Source organism: Ictidomys tridecemlineatus, chromosome 16 (assembly GCF_052094955.1).
Source record: "Ictidomys tridecemlineatus isolate mIctTri1 chromosome 16, mIctTri1.hap1, whole genome shotgun sequence".
Taxonomy (NCBI): Eukaryota; Metazoa; Chordata; class Mammalia; order Rodentia; family Sciuridae; genus Ictidomys; species Ictidomys tridecemlineatus.
The window spans coordinates 35,397,876-35,414,202 of record NC_135492.1 but is presented as its reverse complement, the minus strand read 5'-3'; the positions used below and the strand labels follow the sequence as shown (position 1 = coordinate 35,414,202).

General features: G+C 37.5%; 1 protein-coding gene across 1 annotated transcript in view; it reads right to left on the bottom strand.

Annotated features, from left to right (window-relative positions):
• Positions 1 to 14,432, bottom strand: part of LOC144371530 (uncharacterized) — a 79,204-nt gene extending 64,772 nt beyond the window's left edge. The window contains 2 exon segments of the mRNA XM_078033858.1: positions 7,295 to 7,357; positions 14,382 to 14,432. Coding sequence (XP_077889984.1) covers positions 7,295 to 7,299 — 5 coding nt within the window. The 5' untranslated portion in view covers positions 7,300 to 7,357; positions 14,382 to 14,432.
• Positions 14,433 to 16,327: the final 1,895 nt, after the last annotated feature.

Here is a 16,327-nt window from a genome sequence, read left to right as displayed (position 1 = left end):
TTGCACAGAAATGCTGTAATCGTGGGCTATCCATGTCACAAACTTTTGAACTATTCTCAACTTTCCTCTTCAGATCTCAACAATTGGCCAAGCCAGCTTGAATTACCAAAGAGAAACAGATGGTTCTGTTCCACAATCCTTCCCCTCTTCTTGGAATGCTAGTGATGATGGCAGGAACTCCCATCAAAGCTTCTGCCTGAGCAGGGGCCACAATATCCAAGCTAAGAGTGCTCTTGAGTGCTGTTGTTTTGGCTCAGTGTTAGAGCACTTGCCTAGCATGTATAAGGCACTGGGTTTGATTCTCAGCATCACATAAAAGTAAAAAAAAATAGAGTTCATCAACAAGTAAAGAAAATAATATATATATATATATATATATATATATATATATATATATATATTTTTTTTTTTTTTTAAAGAGTGCTCTTAGGATTTTAAAAAACACAGATGGGAGGAGACTCTCTTTCATCCCTCTTGTGGGAGAGCCTGAAAATGGCCCCCTGCTATGTCACTTTTTACCCCCAAGGGCCTAAAATCATGCTGGCTTCTGTGGCATTTTATTCCTTTAATCCTTCTTCAGAAATCTTCCTTCTTCAATAATCCTCCTTTTAATTAATGATGGTTGATTGCAGCAAAGCATCCCAAATTGCACCTTCTAAACATTTCCAGTCTGTGTATCCACCTCTATCATCTGTGCCTTAGCTTAGGTCCTCATTGGCTCTCATCTGGACTAGTCCAACAGCCCCACAAATCTCCTATCTCTAGTCCTCAAAACCATCATCTGTGTTACAGTTAACAGGAGAGTCCATGTTCCCCACATATGCCCAAACTCATCAATGGATCTCCATTATTAAAGAAAGATCTAAATTCCTTAACAGGACTCACCCCACTGTCTATACACAACCTTCTCTCCATCCAAATAGCTGTTCCTCCTTGACTCACATTTTAGCTCTGATTACCCAGAACTGCTTGGGTTTGGGCTGGAACTCAGATACACACACACCCCACACTGAATTAATTAGTAAGTAGGAAGTTCCCATTCTTGAAAACCTGGAGAAATCAAAGAAAAGTGGCTTTCTTCAGGCTTTCTTCTATGTATCAAAGTCATCATATTGATATTTACATTTTATTACATCAATATCCATAAATATTGCTGTTATATAACTGGCACCAAGGTACACAACACACACACAACAGCAAGTGTCTGAAAAAAGAATCGTATACTATAACTAAAGGTTCTGATCACCCACACATCTCTGCAGACAGAATACCAGCACTGACTCCCTGTGAGGCTTTCTCACCCAGACAGTGCCCCTCTTCCTCCACTGGTGCCGCTACACTCCATAGAAATCTGTAGCCTGGCACATGACCTCTTGTTTTTTAAGGACAAGACCATGTTCCCAGCATCCCTGGATCTCCAAGCCCAGTCAAGTCTTCAGAATACATTAGACATTTATAAATGTTTACAGAATAATATGTGCATTCTGAGCTAAGCAGAACACTCAAAGACATTTTCTGATTAAAAAAAAAAGTACACTGGATATCAGGTTTGAAAACTTGGGCTTCACCCATTAAATTTGAAGAAAATATTTGAAAACACAAAATATTTTCTAATATCTCTAACCTATTTTGTACTTAAAGAAATGATCATAGTTTCTGTAGAAAAAAATTTTAATAGCAGATGTTGAGAAATAAGGTCTTTTTTTAACTTATAGAAAATTTCAGAGAAAACTGCATAAGCAGTCAAAAAAAACTGGTAAATTGGACTCCAACAAAAAATCTATTTGCTTCATAAGAAGTGAAAAGACTATAGAATAAGAAAAATTTTATACTTCTCACATCTCATAAGAGTACATTTGTGTATATCCAGAATACATAAGAACTATTACAAATGATCAAGAAAAAGACAGCTCAATTTTAAAATGGGCAAAGAATCTGAATAGGCATTTGTCTAACAAAGATAAATAATGGCTAAAAAGTACATGAAGATATTCAATATCATTAGTTATCAGGGAAATGCAAGTCCAAACCACAATGAGATGCCACTTCATACCCATTAAGATGACTACTATGAAAAAAAATACCATGGCAAACTGTTGGCAAGAATATGGAGAAATGAAATCTTCAAACATTGCTGATGGGAATGTAAAATGGTAGAGTCATTTTATAAAACAGTCTGGCAGAGTTACTTATGATCCATTAATTTCACTCCTAAATATCTACCCAAATAAAACATAAGTCAAATAAAAAACACAAATATTCACAGTGGCATGATCATAAGAACCACAAAGTGTAAGTCATCCAAATATCCAACAACTGATAAATGGATAAACAAACTGTAGTGTATCCATATAAAAGAACACTATTTAGCAATAAAAAAGGAATAAAATTCTGATATGGGCTACCTCAAAAATAGGCTAAGAAGCCAGACACACAGGGCCATATATTGAATGATTAAATTTATATAACATATCCAGAACAAGTAAATCCACAAAGAGAAAAAGGAGATTCATAGATACATGAAGCAAGAGTGAGCGGAGAGTGATGACTAAAGGGTATGGGTCTTCTTTGGAGATGACAAAAGTGTTTCAGAATTAGACAGCAAGATAGGCACACAACCATGTGAATATACTAAAACTCAGTGAATTGTACTTTTCAGGAGTGATCTTGATGGCAATGTGAATTATATATCAATAAAACTGTTCTTTTTTAAAATGATTGCACAAAGTCATATAGTAACACCTCTGCATAAGGGTCTGGTTGAATCACTCTGCCTGTGACAGAATATTCTATCATAAAAACACACAATGTGTTCAAATTGGGAAATAATCTATGTTCCTACCAATAAATTCCTATTGAAACCAACCATAAAACCAGATCCAAAGTAAAAAGAGCAAAGAACAAATGAGCATGCAATTCACAATTAGCTGGCAGGTTACAGAATGAAACTAACCAAACACTACAAAAGAAAAAAAATGTTTATTAGGAATGCCCACTTCTTTTCAATTACATCGATTTAAACAAGTCAAAATCCATTACATTTATAAGAAAATCTTCCAGATTCTTTATTAGCACATAGAAAGGAAAAACAAGCATTCTCTCCTATAACCAAATTAACAATCCACAGAACATCTGTTTGTACTTGGCAGCATGAACTTTTCATTTTGGAGTGCTGCTAAATTATACAAGCCTATGAGCCAGACACCCTGGCATGCTCCTAGACTTCATTAGTTGATGCTGAAGAACATTAAAAATAAAGAGGATAGTATTTTTTTAAGAGAGAGTGAGAGAGGAGAGAGAGAGAATTTTTTTCATTTTTTAGTTCTCGGCGGACACAACATCTTTTGTTGGTATGTGGCACTGAGGATCGAACCCGGGCCGCACGCACGCCAGGCGAGCGCGACACCGCTTGAGCCACATCCTCATCCCAAGAGGATAGTATTAATAATGGCAGTGGTGATGACAGAATAAAGTTATTGTCAGTCTTTTCAACACTTCCATTATCTAGACTACAACCATGGAAACATTCAAACAACTTTCTCCTTTTTTTTCTTTTTTTTTTTTTTTTTTGTGGAACTGAGGATTGAACCACACAGAGATGTACAACCTCTGGGCTACATCCCCAGACCTTTTTATTTTAATACAGAGTCTCACTAAGTTGCTGAAGATGGCCTTATACTATCTATCTTCCTCTTTCAGCCTCTGAAGTCGCATATAATTCTCTAAGCTTCTACCAATACCCCTTTCTGTATCCATAAGAAAGCACTTGATCTTAGAGATAGAGAGAACTGAATTCAAGTGACAGTTTTTTGTTTGTTTGTTTTCATTTTTTTAAAACATGCTTGCTACATGCCCAAGGACAAACTTCACAATTTTACTGAGTCCTTGCTGTATTGAGAACAAAATGAAGTAATGCACACAAAGAGCACAGTGCAATGCTCAATCCACAGCCCACCACAAAAATCCTCACTGTTTACAACTCTTCACAGCAAATACTCATTTCAGAACTTATATCAGAGTAGGGATGGATGATTAACATTGGCCATCCTTCTAACTTGTGGACATCTAAAGATCTATGAAGATTTCACATTGAATGAATAATCTTTCTCCTTCATCCACCTCCCACATAGGTTTTTGAAAACCCTATCAATAAGATCTCTTTTAAACATATTAAATCAGGGCATGACACAAAGCATTCATTCACCTAAGAGGTATTTTCAGAGCGCTGAACTGAGAGAGAAAGAGAAAGAGAGACATGGAGAGAAACACTCTCTATTACAATGAAATGACTATTTTGCAGTGTAATAATTGGTAAACTTTCCATAAAAAATGATACATTCTGATTATAATTCCCAAGTGTCTGTTATCTGCTCTTAAAGTAAAAGAAAAATGAAGTGGGATGGTTTCAAGCACCAAGAGAAGATGTGGGAACATATCCTTTCCCATTGACAGCAGTTAATGTTTGAGTGATGGCTGCTAGAATGTTCATACTGAAAAACTTTCTTATATTAGAAAAGACTGAGGGCTGAGGATGTGGCTCAAGCGGAAGCGTGCTTGCCTGGCATGCGTGCGGCCCGGGTTCGATCCTCAGCACCACATACCAACAAAGATGTTGTGTCCGCCAAGAACTAAGAAAAAATAAATAAATATTAAAATTCTCTCTCTCTCTCTCTGTCCCCCTCTCTCTCTCACTCTCTCTTAAAAAAAAAGAAAAGACTGAAATATATCTAAAACAAAACACATGGGGTTTAACATACACAAACAGAAGCTTCACCAAGGTGTCCTCTCTGTACAAACCAAAGAAGGAAAAGCTTGTGTGAAATTTCAATTGCACTGCTATAGATAAGGTGTGGGGAAGGTGATAGTGGTTTGCAGCCATACTCCCATGCTGGATTGCTGGATGTCTATTTAAAGACACCATCTAGACTCTGTAGTAATAGACTCACTCTGCATAGCTCCACACAAATTTGCATCATGCCACACACTGGAAAAAACTTTCAGTGTTAGAAGAGAGGAAATTCCTCAGAGGGATGGGAATTTCTAAGAACTTTGAAATATCCCCAAAGAGTTTCACTAAACTCTGAGCTCATTATGGACCTTGTACCCCAAAGCTACTGCTCTTTCCTCCCTTTTCTAAAACTCCACCCATAAGACTTTGAGTTAACAGTGCCCCTGGGGGAGACCTGGTCAGTTGCAGTGTTTACAGAAGGAAACCCTGAGCAGCTCTCATCTACACTGTACATCAGCACTTGGCATCTCTCCTCCAAATGCAGCTCAGTACTACCACCCTGACTGCATAGCTGTTCCATCTCAAAGGGTACAAAGTCTTAAATTGTGCACAGGAAGACCGAACTTCTCTGTCTACCCAAATTTCCAATTAAATGATCACTTACTATGCCAGTCTAAACTAAGCTTTATGCCTAATATAGGAAGAAACTGTTCCAAATGCACAAAATTCAACCCATTTAACATGTAATAAAGTCTTTTTTTGGTAGTTGTAGATGGACATAAAAGCTTTATTGATTGATTGATTGATTGATTGATTGTGGTGCTGAGGATCTAACACAGTGCCTCACACATGCCAAGCACTGAGCCAAAATCCCAGCCATGTAATTATGTCTTAATATCTATTTAAATGTAGTATAAAAAATTTTAACAAATGAAGGTAACAGGAGAAATAAAGGATAAAGAATTAAGGTGGACACAATACCTTTATTTTATTTTTATGTGGTGCTGAGGATCAAACCCAGTGCTTCATACATGCCAGGCTTGTGTGCTATGACTTGAGCCACATCCCCAACCATCAAGTTTTCAAATATTAATAATAAGTTAAAATCAAGGCAAAAGACCTAAAAACAACTCAATATGTTTAAATATTTTCATTACATTTAATACCTAAGAATATATCACAAATAAGAATCACAAGTATGTTCTTAAGGATTAGAATTCTTTATGTTAATAAGAATATTGAATAAAAGAAGTCTTTGAATAATACAATGTTTTCTTCAATAGTTGGGTACAGTGGAACACACCTGTAATCCCAACAACTCAAGAAACTGAGGCAGGAGGATCAAAAGTTCAATGACAGCCTCAGCAACTTAGCAAGGCCCTGTTTCAAAATAAAATAAAACAAAAGGTTCTGGGGATCTAGTTTACTGGTGAAGTGCCACTGGGTTCAAACTCCAGTACCAATAAAAAACATGTTACTTCAAAAATGCTCTTTTTTTCCCTATTGGATTAGCAAAGATTAAAAAGATTAATAAAACTTGGTATGAGCAAGGGTTTTGAAAATAGTATTCTCATGAAAATTGAGGGGGAATAGTTTTTACAGATAAAAGCTTAGCCATATTTATCAATATTTAAAATGTATAATGTTTGACCTGGCAGTTATACCTCTAAGAAGATAAATGAATAAGTATACTGTCATCAACATACCATTACTCACAAGAAAGAAAAACAAGTAACAATCTAAATGGTTATCAAAGGAGTAGATACATAAAGTATGATGCCTCTAAATGATGGACAGCCAGAGCTAGGGTTGTAGCTCAGTGGTAGGGGACTTTCCTGGCATGTGTGAAGCACAGGGTTTAATTCTCAGCACTATATATGTAAATGAAGATCAATTGACAACTAAAAAAAATAAAAAAATAAAGAGGCAGCCAGTAAAATGATCACAGATGATTATGCACATCAGTTTCAACTCACAAATAGAGATATATAAAACACATTAAAAATGACCACATAGCTTCATATATATAGAGAGAGAGACTGAATTTTATTTAAAGTCCTATATATACTCTCATATACATCAATAAGTTTACAAAAGTGTGTTAATGGTGGCCATTTCTTTGTGTAGGAGATGAGGACTTACTTTTGTCATTATGTTGTTTCATATGGGCAGAAATTTTTCTAATTATTATAATAAAAAATCACAACAAACTTTTAAGATAAAGAAGTGCCTCTATATCACCAAAATTACTTCAAATACTTTCAACTTCCTAGTTAAAAGAAAAGAATTCATTGAATGTTGCAAGTAGATGTAATACAGGATCTCCTTCTCAAAACCACACTTTAAAATGACAAGATAATAGAAATTAAAATATTAGAGTCAAAGAGATAGAGAAAGGCAAACATCATTATTCAAACAGCCCATATTCCTGGCATTCACCTTACCACCCATAGGTTCTATAATTTCAAACACTCCTAAAACAATATCCCTTTTACACCTTAACGAACCACACTAGACAAATAATAATTAAAGAATTTTTTAAATGTAAAATCATAAAATACTTACCACATTAAAAATATTTAGTTGTTTTCCGGCCTTACATTTTTTCTTATCACCTTCATTAGGAACCTGAAAATAGAAAAGTAAAGATTATTTTCTATCAAACACATGCCAGCATCCAAGGCAGTTAGAGAAATCCTCCTGGAGAATGTGAACATGTGAGATCAATCAGAACAAAACAGAAGTTAACAGAATAGGACAATTGGGAAGTAAAGTTGGGCACTATTACAAATCTAACCTATGTAAATGATTGCATTCAGTGCATATGTCTGGGGCACCATGGCACGCTCATCTCCTGCACCTGGAACCTGCCTCTCCCACTTGCCTGTGACCAAGGGCAAGTCATGTCAGCCCCCCTCTTTGAGTCTGTTCCTTATATGTATAATAGCAATGCCCATAAGGAAGATTTCTAAGGAATATGAGGGATAATCCACATCAGAGGCTCTAAAATAATTCTTAGAACAAACTTTCAATGTTTTAACATTATAGCCTCTCACATAATTAAAAAATCTGCCACTCACCACATCCACCCCTATTATTTATTGTATTTCTTATAACTCTTATTGAAAAGAGGCATAGTCTTTGTATTCTACAAAGACTAAAGTGTAATGGGTGAGAGGAGCTACCCAGACATGTAAGGCGAAAAGTCCAAAGTGAATTCTTCATTTGTTCATTTAACAAACATCTCAATGTGAACATTGTCGGGTATTTTGCTGGGTTCTGGCATTCTCTCCTTTACAGAACAGACAACAGTTTCTCCCAAGGAGTGTCCTATCTACCAAGGCTCACACCACAAGATAGGAAAGCTGCTTGAAGTGACAGACACTGGTTTTTACTTGGCTGGAAGTATAACATATCTTAAGTGGCAGAATTCGGTGTGGAAGATTCTGGGTGGAAAGGATGGCATCATAGGACACATGGGGCTTTTGGGAAATGCTGGGTAGCACTGTTATTAGGGTGCACACAAGAGAGAAATAAACAGGAGGGACTTGAAGACAAGACTTTTTGTTTCCTTTCTGAAAAGCAAGAAGGAAAAACTAGTTAGTTTTTTATTAAAACTTTTATAAAACCAGTAATGTGATACTGGCACATGAAGAAAAAGACTAATAGCATACAAACCCAGAGACACTTCAGGACATCCAAAAGTTAAAAATACAATAAGAGTGTTCAAATAAGGGCTCTAAAACCAACAGATGAAAATAATGGGCACACACACAAAAAAATTAAGTTGAACCTACACATCATTCTGAACACCAGAATAAATCCTGGTTTGAACATTTAAATGTAAAAATGATGCCATAAAAATACTAAAAGAAACCATGGGCAAATTCTAAAAATCTTGAAAGAGTTTCAGTGACTTAAATCTAGATACCATAATAAGTAATATACACTGTGAAATTCAAAGAAAAAAATGTAAGACTTCTGTATACTAAAATATGTGAATGTAAATGAAATAAGTGAAAATCTGGGGAAAACTACAATTTATATCACACAAGACTAATCTCTCCAAATTATAAATTTCTAGAAATTGAGAAGGGAAAAAAAGAATCCAAAACAAAAATGTGCAAAACACATGAACAGAGAATTCACAGAAAAAAGAAATACAATTAGTTTTTAATGCTCAGCCTTATTAATAATGATAGCAATGCACATTAAAACTACTCTGTATTGATAATTCTCATCTATCAAACTGTTAACAAATTCAAGGGTTGTAAACATAGTACATTGGAAAGGTGCCAGAAAAATAGGAACTCTCTCATACACTGCAATCTGCCCTCTTGTATCTGTGGTATCCAGACTGGATTCGACAATCATAGGTGAAAATATTTTTTAAAAAATTGTCATACTGAACACACACCAACTTTTTTCCTTGTCATTAGGCCCTAAACAATAACAACTATTTACAAGTCATTTACATTGTATTAGGTATTCTATGAAATCTAAAGATAATTTAAAAGTATGTAGAGGATGTGCATAAGTTACATGCAAATACTAAGCCTTTTTATAAAAGAGACTCAATCATCCTTGAATTTACGTATCCACAAACAACCAATACTCCATGGATAACAGGAGAAACTGTTCTTGTGGGAGTTCAAAATGGTGCAATACTTAAAAAAGAAAATATTTAACAAAAGTATAAATGCAATGCCCACTGGTGTAGTGATCCCACTTCTAGGAATGTATCCCACAAATGTACCTGCACATGTATAAAATGATATGTATACAAGCTATTTCACCACAGTATGGTCTGTGATAAACATAGAGATGACCAAAATACCCACCAAGGGGGCTGGTGAAATAAACAATGTACTTAATAGATGCTGTTTAAACAAAGCTATTGTTAAAAAGTGTTTTCTATAAACAAATATTATATTCTTTCTAAATAAATATTAAAAGAAAAATATCTCAAGAGCATATAAAGAAAAAGCCATGGAACAGAATTAGTTACATAGTATGCTACATTTTATATAAAAAGAATATAGTATACTGGCATTTCTCCTACGATAAAAGGAAACAATTGACATCTATGAGAAATAAATTAAAAGAGGTTGTCTAAGAAAGAGGAGTGAAGGGGGGGTGGAAGCTGTTTGAAATCAGATTTTCCCAAGCATGCCTGTGTCATTTTAACTTTTGAACCATAAAAATATGTTATTTATATTAAAAGAATTTTTAAACATTAAAAAGAATACTTACAGAAAGAAGATAAAGAGACACCTATAAATAAGACTTAAAGCCAAGCTTTAAAGAGATTTTCTGTCCCGAAATTAGATGCTGAAAAGTAATCTTGGTATGGTCATCACAAAAAATGTTTTTCCCCCTTTCAATCAAATTAAAGGATATGATAATCTGTTTTTAAAAAGCTATTTGAAGGAGTAAGAAATTAGGAAAGAGGAGAGAAATGTATAATGAGGGCCCTCTAGTATAATGGTTCTTCATGTATCGTTCCTGTACCAGTAGCATCAGCATCATGTGATAACTTGTTAAAATTAAAATTTTCAGGCTCACACCCAGACAACTGAATCAGAAACTTTGTACTAGTCCAGCAATGCTGGTAATACCCTCAAGCATGAGAGTCACATATGTTGTCTGGTGCTTCTCACAGGTTCATAACAGCACCAGTCTGCATTTCAAACAAGCTCCAGGACCTCAGACCACACTTGGATAAGCAAAGCTGAAGTTCTTCTAGGGAAAAAGGTATGTAACCTTCATATGGTTGAGTTTCCTATGAAATCTGTCCTCAGTATCAAATGAAAAAAGTCCTGTTACAGGCTTCCTAGCCAATATATATCATGGAGCTACTTTCCCACATAAACTATGTACTCAGAGAATAAATGTTTTCAAATACATTCTTATAAAATCAATAGCAACTATGAATCATCAAAATCCAACTTAAGGATGTCTTAAAAAATATAAGTGAACCTACAAGCTTTCAGAAATAGGAGAAAGAAACAAAAATAATCCATATTTCATAAATTCTGCTTGTGTTTTCTGAGCAACTTTACCTCAAATGAATTAACTGCCCACCATGTGCTCTCCATGAAAAAGCACCAAGAAGTTTGTTTCCCTCAAACACTTTTCAAAATAAAAGGTACTCATGTTTATGAACACTGGTCTTCCATTTGTTTTACATGAGGACAAAGATTTCTATAGGAATCATCTAAATAAAGAATTCTAGTTTAGACAGAAGTATTTAGAAGTCAAATGTAGTGGCACATGCCTATAATCTCAGCATCTCTGGAGGCTGAGAAAAGAGGATCTCAAATTCAAAGCCAGCCTCAGCATCAGTGAGGCACTAAGTAACTCAGTGAGACCCTATCTCTAAACAAAATATAAAATAGGGCTGGGGATGTGGCTCTATGCCCCTGAGTTCAATCCCTGGTACTCACCACCTCCCCCTCAAAAAAAGAAGGATAAAGAAATGTGTATCTTCATTTTGCAAGTCACCATTGAATAGTTTTTGGTGCTAAAATTAACCAATAAATTGACATTTTTATATATTTCCTATTTCATTGCCTCTGAGATGCCATCACCTTTAAGACACTAGAACATTCTTATTCTATGTACCACTCAGAAGAAAAACTGCCATGTGGTTAAACCATGCCAATTTTAAGATTCCATCAATCTCAGATGGGCATCTTAAAAATCAATAAAATGCCTTAATTATAAACCACAGAATTGTAGGGTAAATTATTTGATTTCCTCCTAGCTAACTCTTATGTCTCTCACATGTAAAACACCATAAAGTCACGCATGTTTTGTCCATTGAAAACACATCCACTATGCTTAGAAACTGAAACATTTTCAAAATCATTGTAATTTGTTATTTATTTAGTTTATGTAGTAACATGTGAATATGAAAAAAAGGAATGATTTTTAACAGTATTTTTAACATTACTGACTTCTTTTACTCTGGAACATTTTACTTCCTCAAAATAATAAAAATAAATTATTTTCAACTTGGCTAACTTTTCATGTTAAAGAGATTCAATATATCTCTAGACAATTGAAAATATATCCTTTTCCAAGAAGTCTTTACTTAAATATTTGTTTTCATAGCACGTTTCAATAGTAATAAGCAAAAGACACCTTACAAGATTTTTTTAAAAATCAAAATATATATCCTTTTTAGACTTAATCAAGTTGAAGAAATTTTTGTTACACTTTAGCTAGTTTAAGCTAAACTTTAATTTTTCTCTATCATAACTAGCAGTGTTTCAAATGAAAAGATAATTTGTAATGAGTCATACCACGAAGACTGGTATATCTACATTTATCTACATTTCCCAAATTTGCTAATATGAACACCAGTAAGTAGAAAGGGTTATTTTAAAAGTGATTACAGCTGGGCATGTTGCTGCTTGCTTGTAATCCCAAAAATCTGGGAGGCTGAAGCAGAAGGATCCCAAGTTTGAGACTGCTTCAATAGCTTCAGAAGATCCCATTTCAAAAAGGGGGAAAAGGGCTGGAATTCAGTCGTAGATTGCCTATGGGTTCAATCCAAACTCTATAAGTAACCCAGCCCCTAAGTGATGACAAAAATGTATATTCTACTAAACTCAGACCTGCTATCATACACAGTGCTGTCACTTCCCAACTCTTTTCTCACATCAAACTGATAAAATTGTTCTAGAGTTTAGTTGTCAACATTTCTAATGTGAATTCTCATCAAATACAGACAAAATTTTATGACAGGAAATAACCTTGCCTCCCACGATTCTAGAATAATTGACAAAAGTGTCACAAACCAAGACCATGTCTTTGTTATATGTTAGACACTTCAGAAAAAATGATAATTTTCCCAGAAAAAAAATTATCAAAGAGTTTGGGGGACACCCTGGGGAATCTAGTGTTTGGGGGCCAGGATCTGGGCTTCACACAATCTTTGGGTAGGATGGATCTGCATCATCAAGATTAATCCTGGTCACAAGAATTTTGATCTTTAAAATGGTTTAATCAAGCCCACTTTAAATGAGCATTTCTTTAAGACACAATATTTAAAAGTTTTCATAAGAAACCCCACAGATTGCCTCAAATTATGTAAGACAAACTAATAAGCGATGCTTCAGGAGAATAAGGAAATTGAAAATTAGTGTTCATTTCTTCACACTACACATTAACTCAACATAAATTTAAAATTATAACAAGTATACATAGACTAGTATATATGCTAACAGTAGGAGATGGCAAATAAGTTGCACCCTAATGAATCCAAAAATTTCAATCTTGTTAATATTTACTGTTATTACTAACAACTGAATTCATTACTGTTCCTTCAAGTAGCAGTACCTCAAAGCACAAGACACAAAGGATGTGTTGCAACATGGTGGGAAATAGGATCCATGCAAGGGCCATAGTATGACCTGTGGATAGACTGAGGCAGCCTGTAACTGACCTTGGCATGTCATCCCTACTTCAATCTAGCCTCTGCTTTTTATTAGCTTAAATAAGATTATCCCAATGTTAAATGTTTTCTCCCTAGTTTCCATCTTCATCTCCCTCTTTGATTTTTCTAGATCCTAATACTTTTTTTAACCAACTCAAACTTCTTCATTAGCAGCAGTTTCAAGCACTTGAATGCATGCTGTCTTCCACCACAGCTGAAATTTCTGGTTATAAGTGAGACAGCACTGCATATGATCTCCCTTTATTTCTCTTCTACATGTAACTGAAAGTATCATACCCACTTTCACTTATGTGTGTAGGCAGGTTCTGTTATTTAAAAACCTCACTGCTCAGTAGCAAAGTAGGCTCCTTAAACGTTCAACACCAAGGAGAGGAGCCTTGATTTTGTGGTTGACAACAACCTGTACCAGACTAGAATTACTTGCTTCAAAGGGAATCAAAGATTCCTTTGCCTGAGGCAAGCCTTGGGCTCCAGTGTTCCACTTTCATTGGGCTACTGACCCCACCCCTAGCACACAAAGGTCACTCTAATCCCACCTCTGCTCTCTCACACAGGGCAAAACGATAGTTTAGGGGTGGAAGACCTTCTGGGAATCAGACAAAAGGCAGGGAAAATCCTGTCCCAACAAACTCACATACCATTGCTGCATCCAATTTCAGAGTAGGTCCCAGACACACGCTCTGAAGCCCCACCAGGAGCCCAGGGAACCAGCTGCAAGCACTGCTGGGAGTAAAGCCTGATACAAGGAAAGGGCACAAGCCTGCATGGGTGTTGGAAGCCCCATCCCACCACATCCCAGCAGTGCAACTTTGGGCAGGGTGCTGCACCTCTCTGGGCAGCCAGAGCATGGAAGTGCACAAGTGCCTGGCACACAGCAAAGTGGAGCTGCCATGGCCAGCATTGCCTACCAAGCCACCCTGGGAGACTGACGTGGGACCGGGGTTGCACCAATCCTGAGGTCTGACTGGGCAGGGGGACTGGCCTCTGGCCCAGCTGCCCCACCTCCACAGGTCTGGGATGGCGCAGACCAGGCGGCCGCTGCAGCCACGGGGCGTGGGGGACTGCCTCCAAAGATGCTGGTCACCCGCCTGCCCAACCGGTCCCCCTCGCCAGGGGCCTTGGTCTCTGCTGCTCTCACCCTCCTCAGCCCCCAAGGGCCACCACGCCACCTACCAGCCCGCTGCTCACCTCTCATGAATCCTCCTCCGCCGCCACGACCGCCAACGCAGTGAGATCTCGCGAGACTTTGGTCCTCTCCTCACTACCCCGCCCTCACCGCTGAGCAAACCCGGCCTGGAACTAACTTGGCCCCTCCCCTTTAAAGTGCCAATGGCGCCTGATGGTCAGGACTAGCTGTTCTTCTGACCTCCTATCCACAGCAGCGCCCCTGAATCCACTCTGCCCACCCCATAAAGGATTAAAACCCAGGTGGTAGGCAGCTCCTCGGTCTCACATGGCCTCCAGGTGTTTGTGCGCATTTGCCTGTCTAGGCTCTTGACCTGGGAGCCTCAGCCCCAGCTTGGAACACAGTAAAAGTAGTAAAAATAGTAATCATATCAGCTGAAGTCTTTAGACACCCAAGGATCCTCACAACTGCCCTAAGAAGGTATTACCATCCTCCCTATTTTACAGAGGAGAAATTGGAGTGGCAAGATTAAGCAATGGTCTCCAAGTCACAAAGCTAGGAAGTGGCAAGAGACAACATTGGAATCTGGGCTCCTCTGGTGTCCATACCAGTGCCCTCCATGACAACCCCCCAGGCCCTCTCCCTGCTTGCATCAAGGGCACTGCCTCTTAGCCCTAGTCTTTATTCCCCACCCCATCCCTGGCCCCAATGTTCACCAAGGTGAACAGAGACACACCTAGGAGGTCATCTGCTACAATACACCTGGTCTGGATAAAATTGTTATCAATAAAATGTTTCAGCTTCATTGCATGAATTTCCTAAGGCCTCCCTGTGATATTTCTTGGGCAGGATCCAGAAAACGATGAGCTTTAATTTGGTTTAAAATTGGCATCAGTGGTCTTTTCTTTGCATCGTGTGTTCAACAGTAGCACTCTAACCTCATTTCTTTTCCTATTCTCTGCAGCCATCCACCTTTCAACTTCTGTGTCTTCCTATACCAACTGCTCTCATCTCCTGTATATCTCTGCTCAACCTCCTACACATCAACCTGTGTAACCCTCAAACACAATCTCTTAGAGGCTACTGTGTAGCCCTCCACCACTGCCTCTCTCTGCTTCTTGTTTATGCATCAACATCCTTCTCCTTCCCCACTCTGTATAACTCTCTACCAACTCTTCTCATCCCTTGTGCAGACCTCCATCATTTCCTCTCATCTTTTCCTTTCATTCCTTTATGATTTCTTCTCATCTGTGTAGCCCTATACCACCTCCTATTATCTCTGTCAGTGTAAGCTCCACAACCTCTCTTCATTCTCTACTGTGGATTATACAACCACTGCCTCACGTATATGGCATGCCCTACCCTTTCTTGTCTCACAGCCCCAGTTAACCCCTTTACCACCTCTTCTCACATCTTCCAGCATAGCTCTTCATGGATACTGTCATCTCCCATGTATCCCTAGACCACTTCTTCTACCTCTTCCTGTTTAGCACTACCACAACTCATGGGCCCTAGAAAGATCTCCCCCACCTTCTTTCCCTCTGTGTAATCCTGGTTAGATTACATAAAATACCCAGTAGATCATAACAACATGTAACAGGTTAAAGAGTAATGACAAGGAAAATTTATTTTTCACTATTTTCTTTAAATTTTTATAAAAAATTAATGTATTCTCCCATCTTTTTCTCTTTGGCCTAGTAATTCTGCCTACACCACCTCTTCCCAAGGGTGCTGAAATCCCTCCCCTACCTCCTCTTTGTCTTCCTGGTTAGCCCTCCAGTATGTCCTCTCACAGCCCCTGTGTATTCCTCCACTACACCACCTCCTCCAAACCCCCCCTCCTCTTCTCTCATGGCCTCCAGTGTACTCATGTGTCATATAATCACATATTCTATGCAGTGCTCCTCATCTCCTTTTGTGTTTCCCTCAACCATTTTTTTTTTGCCTTCATCTTCTGTTTTGCTCTCCATCACCTTATATCATACCCTGTGTAGCCCTCACCTCTTCC